Source organism: Daktulosphaira vitifoliae, unplaced genomic scaffold, assembly GCF_025091365.1.
Source record: "Daktulosphaira vitifoliae isolate Bord-2020 unplaced genomic scaffold, ASM2509136v1 Scaffold_1, whole genome shotgun sequence".
NCBI lineage: Eukaryota > Metazoa > Arthropoda > Insecta > Hemiptera > Phylloxeridae > Daktulosphaira > Daktulosphaira vitifoliae.
The window spans coordinates 1,345,568-1,359,817 of NW_026099572.1; the positions used below are offsets into that span (position 1 = coordinate 1,345,568).

General features: G+C 24.1%; 1 protein-coding gene and 1 long non-coding RNA gene across 2 annotated transcripts; one reads left to right on the plus strand and one right to left on the minus strand.

The window, feature by feature from the left end:
* Nucleotides 1-1,418: 1,418 nt before the first annotated feature.
* Nucleotides 1,419-6,066, minus strand: LOC126906288 (uncharacterized). Its single transcript, XM_050686769.1, has 3 exons — nucleotides 5,934-6,066; nucleotides 5,248-5,585; nucleotides 1,419-2,731 (listed from the first exon to the last, which is right to left on the minus strand). Exons 1-3 carry the CDS (start codon nucleotides 5,955-5,957, stop codon nucleotides 2,440-2,442), a joined length of 654 nt encoding a protein of 217 aa, XP_050542726.1. The 5' UTR covers nucleotides 5,958-6,066; the 3' UTR covers nucleotides 1,419-2,439.
* Nucleotides 6,067-9,252: 3,186 nt separating this feature from the next.
* Nucleotides 9,253-11,260, plus strand: LOC126906334 (uncharacterized). Its single transcript, XR_007704222.1, has 2 exons — nucleotides 9,253-9,995; nucleotides 10,361-11,260. It is a non-coding gene; the product is annotated as an uncharacterized LOC126906334 (long non-coding RNA).
* Nucleotides 11,261-14,250: the final 2,990 nt, after the last annotated feature.

The window sequence follows — 14,250 nt, forward strand, 5'->3', positions numbered from 1 at the left end:
TAAATCCTTGAGATAAACGGTACGTTATATACATTTGAATGCGATTTATTTAATTTATACAACGTAATTGAAATCTCAATGTTTTTTGCATTATATCTTTTAGACATGGTATATTTCAATAATTTTTTTAATGAAGCATGAAGTGGGCGTTTATAATCATTCATTTAGTCAAATGTGCTGTATTTGTAATGTTATTCTGAGTATCTTGTAATGATAATAATTATTACTAATGCCTATATTAATTATTGAAAACACAAGACAGAAAAAATTTTTAATATTATTTGTATTAAAAATTACCACTTGTTTTTATAACTGCAAAACAATTGAGTTTCATATTATTTTAGTCTTCTGGCTATACTACTACGTGACATAACATTGGGCTAAGAAGTACTCTATAATTATTTCTACCCAAAAAGTACGATACAATACATTAATGTACATAAAATTTGAATAATACAATTACTATTATTATAATACTAATTCTATAATAATACAATATTATTAAATAAAGTTTAAATTATTACTTTACGAAAGGTCGTGGATAAAACAACTACTCATGAAAAAAATTCTATAATATTTATTCTATACTTTAATTTTAAAACTAATGTTAATTACAATCACTGAATAAGAAGGATTTAGTGACTGTAATTAACATAAGTTTAAGAAAAATTGAAGACGCATTAAAAAAATTCTGAAATACGTAGGCAATTATCATAATTGAAAGTTCGTGACCTTTAAAATATTTTCAAATAAATTTAATGAATAAACTTGGTGATATAAGCGACAAATCAAAATCTTTCAATAACACTAGTTTATTGTCATTATAATACAAATCATGAATTCTTTCACACATTATTAAATTATAAAATAGACATGTTACAAAAATGATGAAGACAACCAATGAATCAACCAGAACATGCTTACAATTATGCAGAACAAGAGATGATTGAGAGAGCAAATGCTTAATTGAGCAAAAATATATTTTTATCTTGTCAATGTATTTATATAGTCCAATATATCAAACATAATATTATTAAATTATAATTAAAAAAAGTAGAAAAACGCTAACGAAAATTTCCTAGAGGGTTTAAAATTTATTGACATTAGTTTAAAAAATGGGAGGTAATTCCTCATGTCCTTAGGCTTAAAAGGCGTGGTACCATCTCTTTGAAATTGAGAAGACAACTTAGTTTTTTATTGCAAATATTACTTTTAAAAGAATTATGAGAAAAAAAAGTTATAAAACTATATATGTGTATTATAAATTTTTATTTAAATTAAAAAAAATTTTCCAACCCTCTTCCGAAATAAGTTTTATATAAGCTTCTACTACACTACTAATGTAATCTTAATATCAGTTAATATAACTATTACATAGAATATTAATAACTTTATATATAATATTCTTAAATATTAAAAATAACTTTATAAATAAATCGACTATTAATTTTACTTCCCCTATTCAATGACCGTACAAAGTCAATCTGCTCCACAATAACGTTTTTGATTTTTAGAAACCTGTTACCTAGTAACAGTTGCCGTATAATCTATTTTACATTTCAAAAGCTCAAATTCAAATAAAAATATTTGGTAGTTAGAATTGTATGTTTAGCGTAAGTATTTTTTTAGTGAAAATTCTTAAGACAAGTATAATTCCACGTATTGTCTCTCCCTTCGGGCGTCCTTGTTGTTATTGATCTACAATATTTATATCTACAATAATTCAAAATAATGAAGTAACAAAAAATGCCCAGTGGATTAAAATATACAGTATTATTCAGAACAGTTTGAGGACCTTATATAAATATTAATACTGTGTTTAATTTTACCTTATGGTAGTGAAAACAATTATGTTGGCGTGAAATATAGTTTCACTCTCGTCATTGCCAATAAATGTAATTTACTTTATTAAACATGTTACGTAATAACAACAATTGCTGTAGAAACAAAAGTGAAATAATAATGTATTTATATTTTTTTTATATGTCGTGTATGTACACATTTTAAAATAGAGTGTTTGTAATGTGAAACCGCAATCTGTCTAGATACGATTATTACTTTCTTATATATTGTACATTTATATTACGGTAAAGTATTTAACTATTGTTTGGTTTCAAAATGTAAGTTAAGTGTAAATTATACAGTTATAATATAATCAGGTATTTAAAACGTATATTATTTTATCAAAATTACATCTGTATAATAAAAATTGATCACTTGTGGCTAATTAATTATAGAAGTTAAAACTATATTAAAAATAATATTAATTTAAAAACTAAAAATATTAAACTCAAAAGCCATAAAAAATTACTGAAAAGTCGCGGATACGTATATATTAATTATACGCTAAATAATAATCATAATTATTAGATTTATTAAATAAAATGTAATTATAAAATTAGTATAATTTTTAATTATTGAATATAACAATAAAATAACTTATTGAGATTTTTGTTGTTGACGGTTGTTGTCTTCATTAGTAATTGGAGTAGTGGTAGATCTAGGATTAAGGATCCTATTTGAGTAATCATGATTTCTGTACATAACTTCCGTGTCATAATTGGAGTTTAGATCATTTAAAACTGGAGTAGCGAGATTAGAATACTTGGGTATTACTCTACGGTTTATATATTCAGACGGTAAATAAGAGTTTCTTGAAACAGGTATTACGTCGATTTTAGTTCTTCTGGGTACTTGATTTAAAAAGTTATTTTGATATTGAATAGGTCTCCTAGAAAAAAAACTGATTATTTAGAATTAAAAATAAATTTAAATAAACTTAGTGTATAATTATAATTTTAATAGAAAGCAGTAAAAGCAGTGGCGGCTCGTGGGTGCTGGTGGTGGGAGAGTGACTTTAAATATAATACCACTAGTTATAGGTATGACAAATGATCAAATTAAATTTAATAAAAACGGTAGCACAGTGTAGACGAGGCATATATAGGACAAGTATAGATGATATCTGACAATGATTAAAATCACTATCATAAGAAACGAAATAAGTTTGACTTCTTTTGTCTTATGAATTTTATTGTATGTCATTAAATTATATAATATTCATGAAAGTCAGTGTATTCCCCTTGCAAGATATTTTAAAATAAAATGAAATAAACAACCCAGAACTTTAACACAAAAATAGCATATTTTTGAAAACTGTAGCCATTTTCACCAAGAAGAAAATCTATATTTCGATTTTGTTTTTCGTAGTAAAGTATATAATATAAGCTTTAATTTAAGATTAAATAAAAATGTTAATATTTCAGGAATATTTTCAAAAATTAAATTGAAAAAGCTTAACTTATGTGCAAAAATTTCTTTTTTAAATCCTCCCCTGTGGGCAGGTTAAGTGTTAAAAATTATATTAAATGAAAGAAAAATATCTAAGGTTTCAAATAAAACAAAAAATTATGTTGATTTGTTATTTTTTTAAAAATGTATGGCAATTTTAAGTATTAAAATATTTCATGTTTAACAGTGATTTTTACATAAAAATGACATTTTTTGTTAAATTCAATGGCCATTTTCTGATAGAAGATAAGGTGTCGGGACAAATTTTTTTTTTTCATTTTATAGTACATAAAAAAAGCTTTTATTTGGTATATGTTTAAAGGACACAGTATTTCCGGAACATTTTCAAAAATTAAATTGAAAAACTTCTATTTTTTATACAATGTTTCAAGTTTTGAACGCCTCCTATATAAGGGGAAATTGTCCAATTTTAATAAAAAGTATGTCAAATGAAAAATGTACTTATAATGTAATTACAAAAAAAAAAAATGTGTGCTGATACATACATTTTTCAAAAAGTTATAGCATTTTAAAGTTGAAAATTTAAAATCGATAATCGAAAATTTTAACAGAAAAATACCATTTTTTTAATTACGGCAGCCGTTTGCATGCAGAAGATTAATAGTATATGTCATAAGCTTTCATTTGCTATATATTTAAATACGCAATATTTCCGAAACACTTTCAAAAGTTAAATTGAAAAAGTTCTACTTTCTATATGCATTTTTCAGAATTGAACCCCCCCGTTATAAGGAAATAGTCTGATTTAAAAAAAAGTATATCGAATGAAAGATGTATATAAATAATACTTCTCATGAAAAAATTGTATTGATCCATACATTTTTTAAAAAGTTATAGCATTTTAAAGTAATAAATGTAAAATATAAAATCGAGAATTTTCACTCAAAAATAGTATTCGGTTGCCATTTTCACCAAGAAGACAAGTCCAGAGGTCAAATTTTTTTTTTTATAATAAAGAACATTACATTAGCTTTAATTTAAGATATATATTAAAGTGTCAGACCTTCCGGAACACTTTCAAAAGTTATGTTGAAAAAGTTAATTTTTTGTGAAAAAGTTGTCATTTTAAATCCTCTCCTGTTGGCAGGTAAAGGGTTAAATTTATGAAAATAATATACCAAATGATAGGTAAACACATCAAGCATCTATGAAAAAAAATTATATTGATATGTTCATTTTTAAAAAGGCTATAGCCGTTTTTAGTAAAAAAAATTGAAAAAATTTCGAAAATAAGCGATTTTTAAATTTGTAATTTTTTTGGAAGTTTTCCCCATTTACGGGGAACGAGTGAAATTTTTTCAATTTTCGAGGGTAATGTCTTCAACTAAATACGATTTGTGATCTTTTGACGTATCGTTGAAAGAAATCCGTTATGTGAGAGCTGAGAAAAAGTGGTAACAGTCACAAAAAAAAAATCAATATCATAGTAAAAATAATACCTTCTTAGCTTCATATCGAAGCTAAAAATTGTTTTTAAAGTAGTCCAAAACTGTAAAAGTTCCTAAAAAAAAAATAAGTAATCCAAAATATATCCTTCCTAGCATATATTTTGAATTACTTATTGGACCAAAAGTTATTAAAGATGTTTAATTTGGTGGAATACTCTGTTTTTATTATTCAATGTCTCTAAGTTATAATCTTAAGATGTAGTATGCATATATTTATATCTAATAATTTTAATATAAGTACATTTAAATACACAATAAACATATTACTTTATTGGGAGATTTTGTTGGTTTAGAGTGAAATATTTTTAATGAAGTAGTTTGGATTGATCTAACACAAAAAACTTGAAAATTTTAAAACGCACATTAGTGTTTCTTAAAATTATAAATAGAAGGGTAAGTAATTATCTTTTTATTTATTCGAATTTTTCGTTCCTTATTTAACAATTATTAATTTAAATAAAATTGTTTCGATTCATCTAAAATTTACCTGATTGTACTATCAATATAATCATAATTTCGAGAGAGATATTCTTGAGGTGTCAATTGGTCAAAATCATATACATTGTTTAAATTATTATAATTATTTATTAGAAGTTTATCACGAAAATTCAAGCTTCTGTATCCATCATCTCTTCTGTAATTCTGTGATCTGTAACCAGAATTCCTGTAATCGTCTCCAAATCCGTAAGATCTCAATAGTTGTGCTACGACTTCCCCTCCTGGATAGTACTCACTGTTCGCATCCAACTCCAACCAAAGAGGATTAATATATCGATTTATCTGACCATTAACTGATGTTATATATAGTACAAACGTAACAATTACCTGAATGTAAAAAACAGTTATCACGTCAGTAAATTATAAGGTAAAAAACATTATAGTTACAAATCATTGTTTTTAAATATTATTTAATTATATCTGTTATAAACACTTTTAACTTAGATATTATTCATTATAATAATTTTCTTTATTTGTTAACTTGTAATAATATTAGTTTTATTTCATATTTTATTTATTTATCTTATTTTTTTCTTTTCATTTGTGTTAACGCAAATTGTAGCTATAAGTTAAGCTTTAGAATATAGTTGTTTAGTTATATTAATACTTATTTATTGAAAGTTTTTAAATAAAGAAAAAAAAACTTAAATATTACTTATAAATATTGATGATTACCCAAAGTGTTATAGTAGATTCCATATTTGTCCGTTTAATTGTAATTGACAAACTACTTCAATTGATAGAGTTCGACATCACTTTTAGTTTTATATGTGTGGATTTCTGTGGTCATTCCACATTAATGGACATTGATGGACAAATCCATCAATGTCGAATAGTGGTCATTGCTTTCTTTATCATTAATGACATTATTATTATAAATAATTGACTTATATATATAAATATGAGTTTAAACAAAAGGTATTTTATTATAATTGAATTCGCAAAAAACGAAAGACCACCATATGACCTTACATCTTTGATGAATTTGATCACTTTAAAGCTATTATCACGGCCATTCTCAGGTTTTAATGGACTAGACCGATCAAATTATGAATTTATTTAAACCGTTGGATGGTTTTGAAATAAAAAATGAAGGACAAGTATAATAATTAAATTTAGTATAAGTGAATCAATTATCTATATTATCAGTATTAAAATAACAACAATTTTTATATCATTGATACGAATTAATTATCATAATCTGCATTCGCAGGAAATTAACAAATGTTTTTATCAAAACAATTTGATCGAAAAAATTTGTATTTATTTATGAATGGGGTTAACTATGGTACTAAACACTGTTCATAAATAAAGAAAATGTTTATATCACCCTAGTTAAATAAGTATTATACAAAATTGCACCATTTCAAAAGTAAACTAACCGTTTATACCTACAAAATATATTTATTAAAAAAAGTCATTTTTCAAAAAATTGTGACTTATCACCTTTCATAAAAAACACCAGCACACCCAAAAAAAATAGTTGTCTGTACTTTTGACCGGACCCACCTATGGACATGTATTTTGACCCGTTGAATCCGAATTTGAAGTCCGTTTGGCCCTGTCACCCTTCAGATTTGAGTAAAATTCAAAAAACCAAAAAATTGCGAAAAACTGCAGTCACAGAGATGAATAAAATTTTGTGGACCCTGATCAAGTATGATTTTTATGTATTTCAATTTACTGAAACTAAACTGAACGTTAATTAGCCCGTTGAGTCGTCAACATTTGAAAAATAGCAAAAAAACCCAAAAATTGCAATAAATCATGAAAAATCGAAATTATCGAGATGAAAACAATTTTTTGGATTCAGATTGAGTATGATTTTATGTATTTTGTACCACTGAATTTGAATCTGAAGTTTTCTTGTCCCATTAACGTTTTAAAATTAAAAAAAATCAGGAAAATTTTAGTTATAAATATGAAAAAAAATTTATAAAACACGATTAAATACTTTTCTTGTATTTTTACACGCATAAAATAGGAGTTTAGAATATGAAAATATAAAAAATTGTAATATTTATAAAAAAAATGACTAGAATGAAGAGAACGATTTTCTCGAATTTTAACCTCTTCATGCACGAATTTTTTTTTCCTTAAAAATAAAATATTTAAATTGCAAATCAGATTGCTAATTACCTATGATATTAGTAAAAATAAAAAATAATTTTTTTTTGATTTTGACTTACTAAAAATAAGGTTTTAGTATATGATACAATCGTGCAATATTTGAAAAAAAAATATTCATATTATTTAATTTTATCAAATATACTTTATTCTTTATAAAAAACCTAGCACAGTGGGGTCGCGGCATAGTGGGGATGTTGCATAGTTGGGTCCAGTATAGATTTAATCTGACAGTGATTAAAATCACTATCATAAGAAACGCTTCGATGCAAATCAGTAGATAGTGTTTAATTCTAAGAAATTGGTGGATAATTACAAAAGCTACATTATCTGCTAGTTTCTTATTAATACCCTGATTAAGATAAAGTATGTCGAATGAAAAAGGGATTATTAAAAAATATTATTTCTCATAAAAAAATTGTGTTGATTCGTACACTTTTCAATGAGTTATAGCATTATAAAGTTAAAAATGTAACCAACCCAACCCAACATCAACTCCTATTTCCTTAATTATATCCAGATTAGTAATTATTTTAATTATATATTATATAATTTTTATAATTAATTATTTTCAAATTATTATTGATTTTTAATATGTTAAAAGTAATCATTTTGAACCTACTTCTTTTTGTTCTTTAAAGTGAAAGTTTTAATAAAAAAAAAATGAATTTATTACCATAACTTTTAACTCAACTTGCAAGTTTGAAATAAATATTATTAAATAGAAAAAAATGAAATTGGTAGATTATTTCAAAAACAACAATAACACTTATTCCCTTAATTTTACCCCGATTTATAACTATAATATATGAATACATAATAATTACAGTAATTAAATTGAGTATGAAAGTGGTATTCAATAATATAATATTGTAATTTTTACGGAGATATTATAAAAATAAAAAGGAGTTGTATATTCATATACTTTTAATGCGTATACAAATTTAAAGGAATTTATGCAATACTTTTTAATAAAAAAATTTTGTTACTTATGAATAAATACACTAAACAAAAGGAACTTTCATCAGAAAAAAAATATACTTTTCTAAATAAACTTTTCGTGATGTTTTCAAATGTGCAATTAAACTTTTTCTATTACTTCTAAGTTTTAATATTATTACTTATTATTAAAAAATAAGTATTTACATATAAAAAAAAATAATTAAGAACAAAAAAAATTGTATTAAATTAATACTGATTTTGATTTTTAATATGTTAAAGGTAATCATTTTGAACCTATTTTTTATTGTCTTTTAAAGTGAAAGTTTTAATGAAAAATACCTTCTCAGCTTCGCATCGAAGCTAAAAAATGAATTTGTTACCATAACTTATAGTTCAACTTGCAAGTTTGAAATTGACATTATTAAATTGAAAAAAATGAAATTTTTAAGATTAATATGCAATCTGGAAATTTTATAATTACTAATTACAGTACATTTGTCAGAAAAATTCGATTTTTTTACATTTTTATCGTAATAGATAACTGAAATAGAAAGAATAGTAATCATATCCTAATAACTTTTGGTGTTTAAAAAAATTCTGCAATTGAAATATTCAGAACTTAATTAATTTTAATAATTTACTTTAATTAAATGAACCAATCAAACCAAAGTAGTTAAAAAGATTTACTCAATTGAGCATATTATCAAAAATATAATTATAATTGTAAAACTCCATCGTTAACTTCAGGTGAAACTAAAAATCATTTTTTTTTTAAATTTATGATTTATATAGCAAAATATTACTAAAAAATTTGGCATATTATAGACTGGTAGTAGCACACAGAAATAGAGTTAAAAAATTAATAAATTATAAAGTAAAATTATTTACTTTTGTAGTTGAATACTTTTATCATATCAAATTTAATTCGACAATAAATAATTTAAGAATATTAAAAATTAATGATTTTAATTGTTTGTATGGACAAATCTAGTTAAGCTACTTTTTATTTGAATAAGGAATATTTTTTTGATTTTTAAGAGTAATAACTTAAACTAATCATTAACTTAAATATCATAAACTTAAATGAATCATTTGACGTATCGTTGAAAAAAGTAGGTCTAGTGAGGGTTGGCAAAATAAATCGTAGCCAGAAAAAGAACCACATAGTAAAATAATATTAACATGAATATCAATTTCTTCTCACGAGGGGAGACTATAGTGATAAGATCCTTTATATTTATTGAAATTATTGAATCTAAATGAGATAAATATCAAATGATTTGAAAATTCTATTCTAACTCAAAAAAAAAATGCAAAATTTTAGAAGCCACAAACGGATTTGAACCTCGTACCCTAGGCGTTAAAGATCAAGGTGTTACCCATTCGGCAACTATTCGTTGATTTTTGTTGCATGATAAAATTGGCTATTTAAGCTAACTCAAATTTAAAAATTACTTTTTCGACTTTAAAAAAGTAAAAAATGTTAATAAGTATAATATCATATGTCTTATGAACTTTATTCTATGTCAATGAAATTATATAATATTCATGAAAGTCAGTTTATTCCCCTAATAAAATATTTTAAAATAAAATAAAATACAAAACCTAGAATTTTAATAAAAAATAGCATATTTTTAAATACGGTAGCCTTTTGCGCATAGAAGATAGGTCGTCGGGACAAATTTTTTTTTTTCATTTAGTAGTACATAAAATAAGCTTTAATTTGATATATGTTTAAAGGACGCAGTATTTCCGGAACATTTTCAAAAATTAAGTTGAAAAAGTTAGTTTTTGTAAAAAAGTTGCTATTTTAAATCCCCCCTGTGAGCAGAATAAGTGTTAGATTTTCAAAAAAAAATGATATCAAATGAAAGAAAATTACCTAAGGTTTCAATATAAAGAAATATTATTTTGATTAGTTAATATTTGAAAAAGTTATGGCAGTTTTAAGTACAAAAAACATCGTTATAAAAGGTGATTTTTATCGCAAATATTACATTTTTTTTATAATTTCGACAGCCATTTGCACATAGAAGATAAGGTGTCGGGACAAATTTTTTTTTTTCATTTTATAGTACATAAAAAAAGCTTTAATTTGATATATGTTTAAAGGACGCAGTATTTCCGGAACATTTTCAAAAGTTCAGTTGAAAAAGTTCTATTTTTTATACAATGTTTCAAAGTTTGAACCCCCCCTATATAAGGGGAAATTGTCTAATTTTAATAAAAAGTATGTCAAATGGAAGATGTACTTATAATGTATTTAGAAAAAAAAAAATTGTGCTGATACATGCATTTTTCGAAAAGTTATAGCATTTTTAAGTTGAAAATTAAAAATTGAAAATCGAAAATTTTAACACAAAAATAGTGTTTTTTTAACTACGGCAACCGTTTACATGCAGAAGATAAAGTGTCGGGACAAATTTTTTTTTTTCATTTTATAGTACATAAAATAAGCTTTAATTTGATATATGTTTAAAGGACGCAGTATTTCCGGAACATTTTCAAAAATTAAGTTGAAAAAGTTAGTTTTTGTAAAAAAGTTGCAATTTTAAATCCCCCCCCATGAGCAGGTTAAGTGTTAAATTTTCAAAAAAATTATATCAAATGAAAGGAAAATATCTAAGGTTTTAGTTTAAAAAAAAATTATGTTGATTTGTTGATTTTTGAAAAAGTTATGGAAGTTTTAAGAAAAAAAAGTGAAAAAAATGACAAAATTTGTCGATTTTTAAATTTGTAATTTTTTTGGATATTTCCCCCATTTGCGGGGAACGAGGGAAAATTTTTAAATTTTTAAGGGTAATGTCTTCAACTAGATACAATTTGTGATCTTTTGACGTATTGTTAAAAGAAATCGGTCTAGTGAGAGCTGAGAAAAAGTAGTGACAGACACAAAAAAAAAAAAAAAAAAAATAAAAAAAAAAATAAACACATCATGGTAAAATTAATACCTTCTCAGCTTCGCATCGAAGCTAAAAAAAAAAAATAACAAACATCAACTTTTAGAAAAACTTCATAAATTATAAATCATAAAATTAAGTTCATAAAATATTTATAATAAAACAAATTTTAAAAGATCAATATTGAATTATAATAAACAAATAATATTTAAAAAATGATAAATAAGACTAGGTATTTTTCTTAAATTTCAGACTTCTGATAACTTCAGTTTTTTAACTGAATATAAGTTTTATAACATATTTTAAAAGTATTTAACAAAATAATATATACTGTAGTCAATTTTTTATTAATTTAGTGTGAAATGCTCTCATACATTCTGGGCATACAGCACATTCTGAATAACTAGGATTTCTAAATCCAAAAAAAAAAAATTATATCTTTATCCCTGAGATCTATTTTCAACTAGAAAAAAAACATCATAGTATAACGTGTTACATGGTAACTAAGCAATTTCGAATACATAACAACATTATATTGTTTTAATATTGCCAAATATAAATAGATCGTACTATTTTATGTAATAAAAGTAATTAATTATAAATATACTTACATTATTTGGTCGTTAATTATATATAAAAAAAAAGTAAAATTTGACTTTTTCAAATGCACAAAACAGTTTCGCGTTTATTAATATATCTCTTTCAATGATAACACAACCAAGTAGACCGATGCGTAACGTTCCGTACATTAAACGAAAACAATAATAACATTGCTACCACGATTTTTCGATTTTATATAAATTCTACAATTTAGTGGTATCATATGATGCCACCGTGCATGAAGAGATTAAAATTCGAGAAAATCGTTGTCTTCATTCTAGTCATTTTTTTTATAAATATTACAATTTTTTATATTTTCATATTTTAAACTCCTATTTTATGCGTGTAAAAATACAAGAAAAGTATTTAATCGTGTTCTATAAATTTTTTTTCATATTTATAACTAATTTGTTAATTTCCTGCGAATACAGATTATGATAATTAAATCGTATCAATGATATAAAAATTGTTGTTATTTTAATACTGATAATATAGGTAAATGGTTATTAAATAACAAATAAAAATAACAATAATAAAAATAACAATAATAAAAATAACAAATCACGAAGGAAAAGCTCATAAAGGACCTGACGAGGTCTGTTCTTTTTATTGAAGTATATTAATGAAAATTTCCAATCATCAGTAAAAGAACTGCATTTTTATAATGTCGGATATGGTGGACAAAGTAAAATAATGATGTTATTACATTTTTGTTAGCTTTAACAGATACAGGGAGGTCCAAAAAATTATTTACAGATTGCCTATACGAGGACACTCTTTCCTTACATGTGATAGGGACTTTGGACTAATAAAAAAAGTTCTAAGAAAAACAGATAGATACTATGATTTGAAACAGCTAACGAATATGATCTGCAGTGCAAATAAAATGCCTAACAAATTTTCAGTTTACTTGGTAAATAGGAATGATATACTTGATATCAAAACGTGATAGAAACTATTGTACAAAATTCTACATTTTCATTAGAAAGTCAGCGTTTGAAAACTGGAAAAAAAGAACTATTTAATGTCTCATTTTATATACAATTTGAATTCAATGCTGATAAGAAAGGTGTTGTTATTATTGGAGAATTTGTAAATAATTTGGTAAAAAAGACCTTCAAGTTCGGAAATGAAAATTCTCTCATTTCATTACCTTCAGCAAAAGCATATAAACAAATGTGTCCAATCCAGAATGAAAAAATCCTAGATATACAAAAAATATTAAAATACATACCAGATAAATATTTAAAATTTTATAAACAATTTGAAAAGTGGCCAAAAAAATATTGTGATATGTTGATTTTAAAGTAAAATAAAAATTGGGAAAAATTCCTTTCAACGATTTATATATTTTAAATTTCATACTAAAATATATCGGTTGAGTAGTTTTAGTTTACATCACTGTATTGCACACGACCCTGTTTATGATTTAATCATTTTATTTATGAAAAGGGTCAAAGTTGTTCAGTTTATTCTCACACTGTAAGTTAAAAAATAAATTTGAAAACTTGGTAATCACAAATTTGAATAAGTATAAATCATGAAAATTTTAAATAATTTTTTTCATGCAAAATTGTATGAGATAAATAGTTATTTTTAATTTTCTGAAAGTTTCACTTTTAGGACTTAGCCTCTTTTATAAATGATTTCGGTTTTTTTTGAAAAGGCCATATCTCATTATAAAACATATATTACATAAAAGTAGTTTTGAAAAAATGTGGAGAAATGGCCTTTTTGAAATGATCGATTCATGTAATCGATTCAAGTAAAACCCATGTAAAGCAGCGTCGTTTACCAAATACCTAACTTCAAATGTTATTCACAACGTTTATCAAATAATTTAATATTATTAGTGTTGGCTCAATCAGCTTTAAGAGTTCTATCACACTAAATGTTTCATAATGTATAATTTTATTTTAAAGTTTAAAAACTTGATGCTATACTTGCCATTTTGTTTTGTACATAGTGTAAAAAAATTAAGTGTTTTTTGTCAATGCTGCAGCATCATAAAAATATTGTTACATGATTTTCAAACATGTAATATAAAAAATGGCACAGAAGTATAGCACAAAATTCTAAACATTTTTTTGAAAACTTATTGTAGAGAGTGAATGATATAGAAAGTATTGACCTTGACAGACAAAAGTCTTTTTTGGGGGGAGTTCATTTCACTTTTTTTTGCATGAGGCTATTTAAGAAGAAATCCTCTTTTTGTCCTCTTTTATTTTTGTAAAATAATTCTACATTTGGGAAAATTATTAATGATAACCTCTTATATTCATAATTAGTTAGGAAAAAAAAATAAGTTAAAAATGTATAAAATGAAACGTTCAAAACAAATTATGCAAAATAGATCATTTTTATTATAGAACCTTTAAATAAATTAGTTATATTTTTATACATATATATATATATATATATAT